General features: G+C 41.5%; 1 protein-coding gene across 2 annotated transcripts in view; it reads right to left on the minus strand.

The window, feature by feature from the left end:
* The window catches only part of TSNARE1 (t-SNARE domain containing 1), a 460,525-nt gene that overhangs the window by 164,578 nt on the left and 281,421 nt on the right, over positions 1 to 14,526 (minus strand). For both annotated transcript variants that reach the window (XM_033071250.1, XM_033071242.1), the window contains exon 12: positions 4,664 to 4,746. In XM_033071250.1, coding sequence (XP_032927141.1) covers positions 4,664 to 4,746 — 83 coding nt within the window. The remainder of the gene's footprint in view (positions 1 to 4,663; positions 4,747 to 14,526) is intronic.

A 14,526-nucleotide genomic window follows, 5' to 3' on the forward strand; every position in this document is an offset into this window, starting at 1 on the left:
ATCTCTCTTGCCCTTCTCTGAACATGCTCCAGCACCTCAGTATCTTTCTTGAAGTGAAGAATCCAGATTATGAAGCTAGGGTGCTCAGCCTGGAGAAAAGGGGGCTCAGGGAGAACCTTCTTGCTCTCTACAACTCTCTGAAAGGCAGGTGTGGCCAGGTCAGTCTCTTCTCTCAGGTAAAAAGTGACAGGTTAAGGGGAACTGGCCTCAATTTGCATCGAGACAATCCAACCACTCTGGTCCCCCATGGCTTTGCAGTTGCTGGATGACTGCATGTGTCAGGGAGCAATCATGGTGCCAGTTGGCTCTTAATAATAAAACTAAGGTTAAAAATTATTTAGCAGCAGCAAAAGACAAGGTCCTAGAGCATATCCTTAGTGAAGAGGAGGAGATGATCTTCATTGTCACAATATTTATAAGCAACAAGTGCTTTGAGAGGCTACCAGCCCAACAAATTTCAAAGACTCTGAGAAGATGATTTTTGAAACACAAATTTTGTTTTGCTGTTAAAACACCAATGAGTTATTTGAGCAAAAGTTGAAGACAGTCCCTTGTCAGTGGTCCCCAGGCAATAAGATCACTGCAAATATCACAGATTTATGAGGCTTTTTTCCCCTCAGAGCTCCAGCCTTCAAAGTGCCCCTCTGTGTACCTGTGAAAGCCAGACATAGGAAATGCTTCTTTGCTGGGAAAAAACTCATTGTTCTTAGACTGCACAAGTGGGTCACTGAACTGCTGTTTGCCTTTGGGATGCCAGCAAATCCAAATTATCCTCACTTGCACAGAGGATGTGGGGAAGGAAAGCAACCAGCATTAATCAGAGCAACACAAGCAGCTCTTCCAAAACAAATTAGCTTCAGCAGTCAGCACCCAGAGTCCTTCAGTCAGTGAGGCCAAGCTGAACTCAGGCCAAACTGTGCAAAAAAAAAAAAAAAAAAAAAAAAAAAAAAAAGAGTAACTGGTTTAATGTGTACCTGTGGAGTCTGCATTGGTTTCTTTTCCTCTCAATCCACTGCAGGAAGCTCTGAGCAGAGTGAGCAAAGTAAAAGTGCTCACCTCCATGCAGCCATCCCTTTAATGTGATGTCCAGCCCACCTAGACTAACCTCAAGGGCAGGTTGGGTGTCTAGATATTCCCTTTTTCCCAATAAAGAGATAGGTGACAGGCATGGGATTAATTGAAATATTTGTGGTATAACTGATATAATCTCAACTTAATGGGCAAAGGAGGAACAAACTTCTCCTAAGAGGCAGCCAGCAGAGCCACCTATGTCAGACATCTCCTGTGAGATGAGACAAGGTGTGCTGAGAGCAATTCCTCCACATGAATCATGGAAAGGAGGTTTAGACACTTAACCACACATCACCACCAAACACACTCATATCCTGTCCAATAAATCCCTCTAAATTTCCAGAGGGCAATTTGACCCAAGTTAAAATTGGTGTTTTGAGATGGGTGGGATGAATCATTTTCTCTGGGGGCAGGGGCAAGGAAATTTCAAGAGGCAAATGTGGTATTAATGGCAGGAATCATCATTCCTGCTCGAGAAAGAGAAATGAGACCCTCACTGGAAAGAGAGGCATTGAAGCAAGACCAGTGCAGGAGATAACTTTGACTGGCTTCTCCCTGCCAGATTTGTTTGCCTCTCAGTCATTTTTCAAACCCAGATTTTCTGGTGAAAGTAGGATAAAAAAGTAAAATTGTCACATTTCTGTGACCAACAAGGTTTTCATATAGAAAAAAAAAAAAAAAAGGCCTCCTTTTTGTATCAATATTTAACTCTTATTCCTTTCATCTGCATTTTGACCTGAGTGCTCCCACACATAATGCACTGGCACAGCTTAACTGTGACTTGTAGTAAAAAAATAAGTTTAAGCAGAAACAATTATTTTCCAATTATAATTTAAAATTAAAGGAAAAAAAATCTGCCTCTCTATATATATATATGTATGTCTTCTTAGAAATAGATATATATATTTGGAATAGATTTATCTTTGGAATATATACATATATACATAAATATATATATAAAAATATATTTATATATTTATATGTTTATATATTTATATATTTATATATATATATATATATTCCAAAGCTCTGACAGCTCCCACTAATCTTTAAGAGTTTAGATGGGGCATGTGAAAATGCACTCAAAGTAATAAAACACTGTTGTTAGCACACACAACTCAAGAGGAGATTACCAAATTTAAAATGCAGACAAAGGAGCTCATTGTGAAGATATTTACATTTTTTAAAACATTTCTGTCATTTCAGGGAACCTACATGTCTATTTTGTACTAGCTAAGTAAAAACTGTTTACTGGTTCTTTGTTATGTTAATGTGCAGGTTGGGACTGGTTCTCCAAGTGGTATTGTTGAAGTGACTGCATGGGTTACATGCAAATATTTTGCTGAATAATCAGCCACTGAATCATTATTCCTGACAGAAATCCCTCCATCAAGTTCTGCAGAAGGTCTTAAACTCAAATGTTTCAGCAGTGTTGACATTTCTGATTTCTCAATTTATGTGTACATTTGTTGATAGACTAATAAAAGCACTACATTGACTAATAAAAATACTGCACACACACGTTTATCTACATATAAACAGTAATAAATAACAAATGTTTGTAAGCCAGTCTGCATTTACGGGATAATCACACTGTAACATAAGTAACAGGCAAACATACTCATGAATTAGCAGTTTAACATAAGAAGGAGAACTGCTCAGCAAGATTTAAGAAACAGCTTGTGCCTTGATCCCTGAGCAGCACAGATGAGCACAGACAGAATTTAGAGTGTGAGAAGCTCTGGCAGGTCCCTTAAAAAGCAGTTCAACCCATCTGGCTGATCCTCTTCCAAACCCACCCCAGATATTTCCAAAGCACCCAAAACCAGGCAAATCAAGGAAGGATGAGCTGTGCTCACCCTGCTTTATCCAAATATTCCTGTGGGATCAGGGTCCTTCCTGTCCCATCATAGGTGGAAATGAGCAGATATTGTGGCACACAACACATGAAGCATCCCATGCAACTTGGCCAGCTCCAGGCCAGCAGTGAAGTGACAAAAATGTCACCTCACTTTCTGTTCATGGTGACAGAGAGTAACCTGGCTTCACACATGTTTTTCTGGTGATCCACATCCAGCAGGGCACAGGAGAGCTCCCTGTGCTCCACAGGAGATCTGGATTGCACATTTCCTTTAGCAGCTGAAGTTTTGTGGGTGATATTTGTCATTCTGGGCTTGTTTCAAGCACAAGAGAGACTCTGTTTTCTCATGTACACCAATCAGTTTGTATTTATGCCCTTGGCACGGGGTGCCTCACTAAAGCTGGCTATATCTTTATTTTGATGGATACATCTGAGGAAAAAAGGGGCTCCTGTCCTATTTCAGCAGCTCCTGGAGCTGGAGAAAGCAGAGCCTTTAGACTGTGCTGCATTCATTTTCTCCCTGACTCTGCTTTGACCTTCTTAGCCAAAGTCATCATTAACTCATTTGCAGCTTTGCAATCAGCTCTACAGTCAGGTCAAGTATTAAATTCATTCCAGTTTCATTTTAGACTTCATGTGGTATGTATCAAGTTATTTTCAAAGTGGATGCAGGATTACATGCAGGGCAACACACATTATCTAGAATATATACACATTAAAAACGAAAATGTAGCTGAAGACAGTGCTTATTTTCTGCAATATCAAAGTTCCACAAAACTCACTTTTATTACCCAAAATTGGAACAATGTGTTTCACCAGAAAATGAGCTACAGATAATTTTAAAATCACATCACTCCATTACATCAGAGTAAAATGCCTGTGAGTCTTGCTCTTTGGTCTGGAGGTTTGTCCCAGAGCTTCAGAGTTCACTGTCCAGGGACCAACCAACAGGTAGGTACCCTGTGCTCTCAGAGACCTCAGCTACATTTTGGCAAAACTCCAGACACATGAAAATCACTAATTTATGCTTGAGGAAAAAAGAAAACTAGTAGATTTTTCTTCTGTCAATCACAGTGCCATTGATTACAATTTTTCTCTCTGTTCATTCCCCCACCCTCCCTCATCCCTAGAAAGTACTAACTATAACCATCAAAGAGTTCTTTCTGGGCAAGCTGTTTTCAAAAAGATTAATGCTTGTGTGTGTGTGTTTATGTTTTGTTCTTCTTCCAATGAAGAAAAAAAAAAAAGAATCACAAAAAATCCCTCAAATTGCCTTTGAAAAGTGCTGAACACCACCACCACAGCCATTATTCACCAACCACATCATGTTGTTTGACAACTCAAGTTGTTTTCCTCAAGTACTGTTGCCTGATTATAGGGAAACACACCAAACTGAAGCACATATGCACTTAAATGATGTGCTTTTTATGGTGTCTTTCCAAGAACAACAGTAGCTAATTGTTGGCTTTCCTACTGGGAAATGTCTGTTTAATATGCAGATCTCTTAATGACTACTCTAAAGCAAATTGTCTGTGCTATGGTAATCTAATCATATATATATATATGTATATATATATACTTATATATATGTAAAAGTTTAGTTCCTACTTAGAATATGCTTTATCATCTTTCCAGGTAGCACAAATCCAGTGTTTCACAGCTGCCAGGTGTTTTGTTTAGTGTAAATACCATCACTGAAAGCATTTGTAGGATTTTTTTAGTCCCACTTACTTGGTGCTGACTTGCTTTTGCCAGCTGCTCATTGGCTGATTCTACATTAGAAGAAGAGGCCTCGATGTTGGCTTCAATGCTATCTGCAAATTAAAAGAAGATGATTACAGGGTACAAACCAAAAAAACAAAGGGTTTACACCAAGAGCAATTCAGCAATTTACTCATGGGCATAAAGAGAGGAGCAGCCTCTTGTTTGTGACCTGTAATTCTGCAGGGAAGTTGGACCAACACCCATTTGGATGAACATCCAACCCATCAGCCAGGGGAGGATGACTGAGAGCTCTCCATGCATCCCCTGACTGGATGGAGGCTGCCTCTCATCCCTTTCCTTTTGAAATCAAGGGGAAGGGTGGCAGGAAATTCAACAGAAAGTGTCTCAAGACTGATAAATTTACTGGATTAAATCATAGAAAAGACATGGCACCTGAAATTATCTCTTTATTAGAGCTCAGGGATAAGATTCATGTGGGTTATTGGCCATGCCCAGGTCTGTTCTTGATCAAATAATCTCACAATTTGCTGACAGACAGCAAATCCATGATATGCAATTCCTTCCCACTCTCCAGGAGCTGATCAGATTAAACAAAGCATGAGCCAAACTCCTGGATCACCTTTCCAAGCTGCAGTGGAGGTCTGTAAAATGGCTCAGATTGAGAAAAATTGCTGGAATCTGCAATTAAGGGAGAAGAGTCTCACCCTACATTGCTATGTTTGGCACTGGAGGAACCACAAGGAATCAAAATGAGATTGGAAAAGAAAGATTATCAGCTACCCATCACAACTGGCAGGTCCCCACTCCCATCAAAAACAAATATTAACTTGGACTCCTCCCTGTGCTTAGAAAGCAAGACAGCTATGGTATAGAACCTGCAAAAAAGGGTTTGTTTTTCCAGCAGAAATCTTGGAAATCTTGACCAGCTTGTTCCCCAAGAGATGTGCAGCCAACAATTTCTGCTCACAGTGGAAGAGGATGTGCCCTTGGTCTGTTTTTTGATCAAATGGGTGGTTTTGAGCACAAAATACACCACAAAATGCATGGACTCGATCAGGAGAAAGCCTCAGGTAGGAATTGGAGAATAAGAGTCAGGGATTTCTCTAATCCTTAATAAATCCAATGGAAATTCTTCAATTAATAGTATCAGGAGTTGGATTAAGACATGACACAAAAGAATCAAGTAATTTATTCTTTAAGGTTCTAAAGGAAAGAACAGGAATTATTCTCACTACTTTTGGGGTGGACAAAGAAATGAGGGTTTGCAGATAACTTCTGGAAAGGGGTTGCATTCAGATTTTGCCATTTTAAAATGAAACAGTGTTAAAGTCTGTTAGTGCAATTATGCACTTAAAATAGTAACTCAAATTAAAATACATTTTTTAAAAGGCAAAGAAAAAACACAAACAAAAGAGAAAAGAGCAAAACCCCAAGTGCCTAATCAATGTAACAGAACTCTCTTTTGTATAAAGTTTCTTGGGATCATAGTGCAGACACCCTTCACTGCTCAACATCTCTTAAAGGCTGCTTGGCCTCAGAAAATTAATCATTTAGGCAGAGAGGAGCTACAGAGGAGACATGCATTAAATATATCCTTCTAAAACAAGAGCAATCTGTCTGCACTGCTCCTGGGGAAGAAGGAAATCATAGAAGCAGCTTAATTTAGCTCCCTTAAAAGGCCCTCCAGAGGAACCCAACACTTTCTGCTGCCTGCAGGGAGGCCTGAGGAGATTTGCCTTGCTTAGATAAAATTAAACACTGTGCACACCCCCTTGGTGCTCTGTGGAATGGCAGAACCACACCTTGGGCACTGTTTTTGTGAACATCATCTCTGTGTGTCCCAGCACAGGCTTTCCCAGGTGAGAGGGATGTGTGCCACATGTGGATGGGTGGATGGAATGTCACAGAGGGACCTTGGAAGTGTTTTGTTCTCCCACTGGGAGAATACCAGCCTTGGAGTGAGTAAAGCTCCCATTTAAATTCTATTTTTTGGAGCAATTTGTAATCCTGAGGCACAGGGGAAAAACTAAAACAAAGAAACCTTACAAATCAGCTCTAAAACTCTACAATGAAACATAAATATGTTAAAAATTTAACCAGATGTTTCTGCTGATTAACACAGGAAGGCAAGGAGAGGAAAGAGAATTTGGCTCAAATCACAAAGAAATAAGTAATAATTCAGTGATGTTAATAAGTCAATGACAAATATGTCACTGACAGACATTTCAGTGAATCTCTGCTGAACAAGTGGAGCATCACAGCTTCACCTTGGCCACTTCCAGGCTCCTTGCCAAGGTACTCACTTGGGGATGGGGACACAAGGGTGGCAGGGTCCTCAGTGGGCTGAAAAAAACTGATGGAGAGATCTGCCTTTTCCTTTCATTTAGCTTTGGGATGAAGGGACAGTGAGTTTGCTCCCAAACACATGAGATAATCAAGCCCTGGGGCCAGAATTTCTCAAAGAAACTGAATCCAACAACTTCATTCCCTCAGATTCTGGTGACAAATTTATTGTACGATTTGAAAACAAAAATCCCAAGGGGATGCAGTTGACATATTGATAAACTCAGGGACTGGGCTGCACCAAAACAGATGGTGTTTGCAACCAAATGCATCAGAGAATTAGGAAAATATTTATAAATTTTCATCTAAAACACAGTCTTGCAATAGGACTAAAGAAGGTGACAGAGATTTAGATTCATTTTTTTATGATTTTATGACACATTTATCACACAGAGAGGGAAATAATGATGACCCCAAGATGACTCTTTCAATTCCAGCCATTTCTCTGTGTTCTGAGATCAAGCCCTTCTAATGACCAACAGGAGTCTTATATGGGAGTTTGCTGTTTTGACAGTGGCTGGAGTGGAGGTTTTGCCTTAATCTTCCAAGGAATCACTCACATGACCTGAATTTTACAGCAGCATCAATGGATTGGTTTCAAAAGGCAGAATTTCAGCTAAACCACTTGAAAGACAGGAAAGTGAGCTCGTGAATGAGAATTTTTAAATGCTCCCACTTGGCAGTAACCAAAATGGGCCCCTTCAGGTTTTCATAGTATCCTTTTATTTTTAGCACTTTAATAAGCTTAACCCTCTTTTATCGTTACAACTTCTGGCTAAAAATAATCAATATAGCATACTGAGAGGCACAATAAAAAGAAGAAGGAAAAAAAAGGAGTATTTTGGTAATGCATAGAGGTTTCTTTCCTAATTAAAAGCCAAGTTTGGAGGGAAATTGCTTTCAGCGTGAAAATGAATTTTGCCCATTTGAATTGCCATGTACTTGGAAAGTTTTAAGTGAGTGTCATTGCATGAACAAAAGACCCTCAGGCTTAGTGAAGACAGAGCTGTGGATGTTAAAGAGAAGGAAAACGATGACAATTCTTCCATAGCAAAGTTTAAAATGGCTCAGGGTTAGTCATTTGCAAACTTCAATGTAAACATCGAGTTATAAATTCTGCACACGGGAGGATTTATAAAATAATTGTGCTCATATGTTAAATTCAGGCTAAATGGGTCACACTGGCTTAGATTGGTAAAGAAAATACAATTTTCAGCACTGTGAGTCATCAGGAGCTGTGGTTATTGCTTCTCAAAAAACAGGCAGATAGAACCTACCTTTGTATCTGATTTTAGCAGAGCTCTAATTCTTCCACACCACCCTCAGAGGTAAGGACTGAGGCACTGAGCAACCAGTCAGCACCATTTTCCAGGAAGGCCTGGAAAGAGCATGCAAAGTACCCTAAAATGTCATAACCAGCTCTTCCTGCTGTTTTTCTTCAGCCAACAGCCCAAACCCCTTGGTCTGAATGAATAAAAGTGGCTACAGGGCAATGGCCGAACACCAGCATAAATTCACAGCACTTCTCCTCCTGAATGATTTATACTGTCCTTGAAATGCATCTTGGAAATGTCAAGTATCTGCTGCATATGGATGTGCTGAAAAATGGTACTGCCCTGCCAGGGGTTTGCCATGCCTGCCAGGATACATCTCCCAGGGATTTAAAATTCAAACATTTTCCTGTGTGTATCTATTGGAAAAAAAAAAAATCCTGACAGAGAATAAGGCACCTCCTATCATCTGCCCGGTGCTAAAGGGCAGAGTGCAGAAATATCAGCACTTTGGCATCTGCAAAGCAATTTATTGTTCTTTCTTACCCAGACAATGGCTTCAAATTCCTGATGTTTGCCCCAGGAGAGGGGTCAGCGCATGAAGAGTGTCCTGAGGGTGCAGGTTCTGGACCCAGTGACCACTGCACACTCTCAGTCCCCATCCAAGCTGTCCTTAATTCCCTTATAAAGCTCTCGGATAGCCCAGGATAATCAATCCATGGCTCTGTCTTTAAACCCCAAAATTAACATATGTGAAACATGCATGATTATTTTTCATGGAAATATGCATGATTATTTTTCCCTTATTTCCTTACTTTTCTGATTAAAAAAAAGTTATTACAACAAGAGGGGTTTTTTGTGAAGCAATTTGTAGGTGTGTCAGATTTTTTTTTTATTTCTCAAATAATCTCTGAAAGTAATTTACAGGGCAAAACAGCTCAAATAGCTTTCAATGGGGAATTCCAGATAGTTGCCCGTAGCACACCCTTTCTTTTACTAAAATCAGAGAGTCACAGAATGGTTTGGATTAGAAGTGGCCTTAAAATCATCTTGTTGCAACCCCTTGCTGTGGGCAGGGACACCTTCCACTGCTCCAGGCTGCCCTGTCCAAGCTGGCCTTGAACTCTTCCAGGGATGGGGAGCTCATAACTTCTCTGGGCAACCTGTTCCTTGTGATTCACACTCAACACTTTATTTTTATTTTTTTTAAATTCTGTAATAATTCCAAGTTAAAGAAAAATAAAATGTTTCTTCAAATTAACAAATTAAAAAAAAAAATAATAAGTGAGGATTTTTTTTCCCCCAAATCCAGCTTGTGAATTGAAACAGTTTGGATAACTCCCTTAATTTCATTTGCATGCAGCATTTTTTCAGAAGTCTGCTTTTGTCTATAATTAACACAAAACTCACTTTCCATCACACAGCTGAGTTATCAAGTCCTTACTGATGAAAGAAGTTCCAATCTGAGTTTGTCACCAAAATAATAAGGTTGGTAGGGGTTTGGATTCACAGAAACAAATTTATTTTATTTCTGCTTGCTGCCTTGGAAAGATCATATATTTTACCTACCACGTAAGGTCACTGATATTTACAACTTGCTTGACCTCTTTTGCTTTACATGGCTCGTTTGATTTACTTAAACTGCTCAAGCCCTGTTTCCCAAACAGTGTGTCTGGCAGAAAATTGCACCTCCCAGCAGAAATAAACCACCCACCTGAGCAGCTTCTGCCTTTCCAACATTTACTGCTCAATTGCAGCATTATTAGAAACTGAGACCATGGCAGTTCTAACTTCCCAAAAATTGCTTTGGATAAATTGATGTGAGAAGAATCCTATGGGTGGCAATAAACCTCGTGGAAGGAAGAGCCTTGATTCTTGTACAAAATTAGCTGGCTCATTAACTGTAATTATACCAGCCCAATCACATTATGAGGGTCAAACACAGAAACAAACACGGCAGACAAATCTTCAGGCGTTAGTGAATTTGCAAGTAGAGTGGCCCATCACTCCTCTCCTTGTAAACCAGCATGTGCTGTCTTACAGGAGCTCAATGTGAGCTCATGCAAGGGATGGCACAAAAAAAACTCACAGAGAGCAGGAGGAGGAGAAAAACACAAAAGCTCATGCCATTTTTGTGTTGCTTGTTATCTCGAGTAAAATGAGCTGGTCAGAGATCACAGTAGTCCACACCCGGCTCCAACTTTGTCACCAAGGTCACCAAGCAGAGGCTCACAAGAAAATGAGGCTGTCCAGCCCTGTCCAGAGAGCTGTTCAGTGGAGGCCACCACTGCTGCAGTGCAGATAAACAGGGAAAGGTGAGTGGCATTAAACACACCATGGAATCACAGAATTATTTGGCTTAGAAGATGCCTCAATAATCATTTCGTTCTAACCCTCTGCCATGGGACACCTTCCACTGGCTGACGAGAGACCCATCCAGCCTGCTCCACATTTCCAGGGGTGGGGCAGCCACAGCTTCTCTGGGAAACCTGACCCACTCACCATGACCTTCAAATTGTTGCCCACCAGGCAATCAGGGATAATTACAGCACACAATTCCAGCAGCTGGGGTGGTTTGCAGCAAAGCTTTGTTAGACTTAGCAGAAGCACAGCTGATGACAGGGCTTATGTTGAAGGTGAAAAAAGGGATGGGAAGTTCCTTGGGAAGTGGAATAGCTTCAGGAATACCCCAGTGTACCATTCTGACACGTAACCCTGGGTCTTCTCAGGTGGCTGAAAGCAACACAGCCAAGAGAAGACTTCCCAATCCATCAGGAACCAATAAGAACATAAATGCACAAATTCCCATAACATCCTCCTCTGAGATCACTTAGGAATCTTCACCAAATGAGAGACTTTGCAGGCCACATTCAACTGATCAGAGATATTAGAGCTGTAACACTCAGGTATTTGGGGACTGTTCTCAAGATGTGTTCATTTTCTGCAGATGTCCCAACTGAGGCTCATAACTCGGGAGGGTTTAGTTAAGGCTGCAGTTGAATGATTTCCCAGCTCAGTTTGCAGTCTGACAGCAGAGTCCTGGCTGTGCCATCCAGGCAGACAGACTGGAGGAGGACGTGCTGATGTGGCCTCTTGACAGTGTTTGTGTGTCAAAGCATCCTTCAGGTCAGAAAGGCAACAAAGTGGACTTGATTTCATAGGATAAAAAACCCCAAAAACCAAAAACAAACAAAAAAACACAAAACAAAAAAAAACCAACAAAAACCAACAAAAACAAAAACAACAGAAAACAAAAACAATCAAATAAAAACCAAAACCCCAAAAAACCTCAAACAAACAAAAAAATCACACACACCCACACACTGCCCCCCCCCCAAAAAAAAAAAAAAAAAAGACAAAACCAAAAAAAACCTGAAAAACCCTCTCCATATCCCAAAGCTTCCAAAATAAGCACCCCATTTGCATTCATGCAAACATCTATTCCTTTGAAGGAAGTTTATTGCTGTTGTTACCATCACTAGGCAATAAGTGACAAAGTGGCACTCCAGGGAATGGCAGAGTCACTCAAGGACTGAATTCAATGGCCTGTCAAGAAGTTCCTCCTGACTGAAGCAAACCAGAAGCTGCCATTCTTTACTCATTTTTCCAGATCTCTGGGCTCCATCCTGACAGATACCAGGCAGAGATGTTTGTTAAGTGAGGGAGCATCGACTTTAGACCACTTCAAGAATTTTTTTCACCAAGTTATTTTTAGATATAAAAAGTCCAGACTTCAAGAGTGAAGTGAAGTGAAAGCTAAGTAGCACCAACATCTAAGTCTGGATAAGTATTGGTCTAAAAACAAAGTCTGAGGAAGTCTTAAGCTTGACACAGTAGGACATTGATCTGTTCTGTTCAAGTTAATTAGAGGGATGGGGCACCTCTCCTAAGAGGAAAGGCTGAGACAGTTGGAACTGTTCAAACTGGAAAATAGAAGGGTTTTTGGTGACTTAATTGTGGCCTTCAAGTACCTGAAAGGAGCCTGCAAGAAAGCTGGAGAGAGATTATTTACAAGAGCCTGGAGTGACAGGACAGGAGGGAGTGGATTAAAATTAAAATAGAGTAGGTTTAGTGGGAAAAAATCCTTCCCTATGAGGGTGGTGAAGCCCGGGCACAGGTTGACCAGAGAAGCTGTGGCTGCCCCATCCCTGGAAGTGTCCAAGGCCAGGTTGGATGGGGCTTGGAGCAGCCTGGGATAGTGGAAGATCTCCCTGCCCATGGAAAGGGGGTTGGAAGTGGTTGGTGTTTAAGGTCCCTTCCAACCCAAATTGTCCAATGATTCCATGATACTTTCAGCCAGTGAGATTTGCCATGCAAAGATGGATTTTGTACATTCATTCTGGACAAAGAAGTAGAGAGCTGGTGAGTTCCTTCCTGTGTTGCTGCCCTTGTAATATTAAAATAGGTGGCCACTGTGTGAGCTTGGGATCTTTTCCTGTTTTAGGGAATTGGGAAGGGTTACAGATACACAAAGCTTGGTTCCAAACCTGCTCAAAGAGAGTCAGCAATGCGATGCTTTTGAAAGTGCAAAATGTTTTCAGAACAACGTGGGTCTTCCCTTGTGGCTTTGTGAAATGCAATGGAGCTGTAAACAGTGATGGAAGTGGTGGAAGTTGAATTAGAGCAGTTTGGATAAGGGATGAAGGTTTGAGTGTTTTTCTGGCATAACTATTAAGGTTCTATACACAGGTAGCATGGAAAAACAGCTTTTCTAAAACACAGATCATTTCCTTTTGCCATGGGCAAAAAAAACCCAAAAAAAAACACATTAACTCCTATTCAGGTCAACTTTATTCTCATGTACAAGGCAAACAGAAGCCTACAAATTGGACAAAAATGCACTTGCTTTCATCAGGTTCCAATACAAATATTGGCAGGTGCGTTGTTGACACTTTCTTCAGAGGAAGTGAAGATTTAAGGATTCTTTTCTCCCTAACAGCAGTCACAAATCTGATTCCATGGAAGTCTGCATACATCTCCCAGTACCACCAATCCAAGCACAGACTTGCACATATAAAATAGAGATGCTCAGTACTGGGAATGTTTCAGACTGTTGGGGAACTTACAGCTCAGCTGAGTGGTCATGAGTGTGGAAAGGAGTGATTGTTGCTGTTGCAATCACCTCCAACATAATTTACTTCTCACAGTGCCAAGCCTTGAACCCTTGGATGCTTTGGCTTCAGAATCCTTCTGCTGCCATGACAGTAAAATTTAGTGGGGATGAACCTCTGCTGGCCATCTGGAGATCTTGCCATTTGTACATCAGATCCCCAAAGCTGTCCTTAGTGCATGCCAGAACCTCCTGGAATATTTATGCCCTGCTGTGTTGTCCTTCCAGTTGATACTGGGGTGGTTGAAATCCCCTGTGAGGACCAGAGCCTGCAGAGGTGAGGCTGTTCCTGTCTGTCTGTAGAGGGCATCATCCTCTTTGCCTGTCTTGCTTTTAATCCTGACCCACAAACTTTCCATCAGCTTCTCATCCATGCCCAGGCAGCATCCCCTGCACTCCAGCTGCTCTCTCTAGAAAGGGCAACTCTCCCTCTTCATCTTCCTACCCTGCCCTTCCCAAAAGAGCCAGCATCCCTCCAAGGCAACACTCCACCACAGGAGCCAACCCACCTCATCTCCATGATCCCAGCAAAACTGTAGCCCTGCAGCTTCACACAGATCTCTAACGCCTCAGGTTTATTCCCAATATTTTGTGTATTTAGCACCCCAGAGTGCTCAGTTCCTGCAGAGGATTTGGGATATTTGTCCATGATGGGGGTGCCTTGTAGGCACTTCCCTGCTCACATCCTGAAGGTGACCCTGCTCACACCCTGTTTTGGTGATTTTGGGGACCCTTCCTGCCACACCACCCCATGTCCTTTTTTCCTGTCCTCTGCTCCCATGGGACTGTTGGTCCCTCCCTCCCCCACCAGCACTAAAATTCTCCTTATGAGGTGGATCCCAACCTCCAAAGCAGCTGCAAGTCCACAAACAGGGTGCCATGAACCCCAAACCATGTCACCAACACCAGCTCTACAGCCAATTATTGTTTTCTCCTGGTAGTGTCCTCCTTGCCCTCTTCCCCCCATGTGATGAAGCTGCACTGGGATACTTTTGCCAAGAGCTCCTGCAGGATGGTGTTGGGAAGACTCTGCTGATTCCCAGCTATCCCAAGCCATTGCCTTGTTTTGGCTTCAGAGGCTTGGGCTCGCTGATATGGTAATGCATAATTAAATATTTGTATCAAAGAGATGCCATGAGCAGGAA

This window comes from Catharus ustulatus, chromosome 1 (genome assembly GCF_009819885.2).
Source record: "Catharus ustulatus isolate bCatUst1 chromosome 1, bCatUst1.pri.v2, whole genome shotgun sequence".
Classification (NCBI taxonomy): Eukaryota; Metazoa; Chordata; class Aves; order Passeriformes; family Turdidae; genus Catharus; species Catharus ustulatus.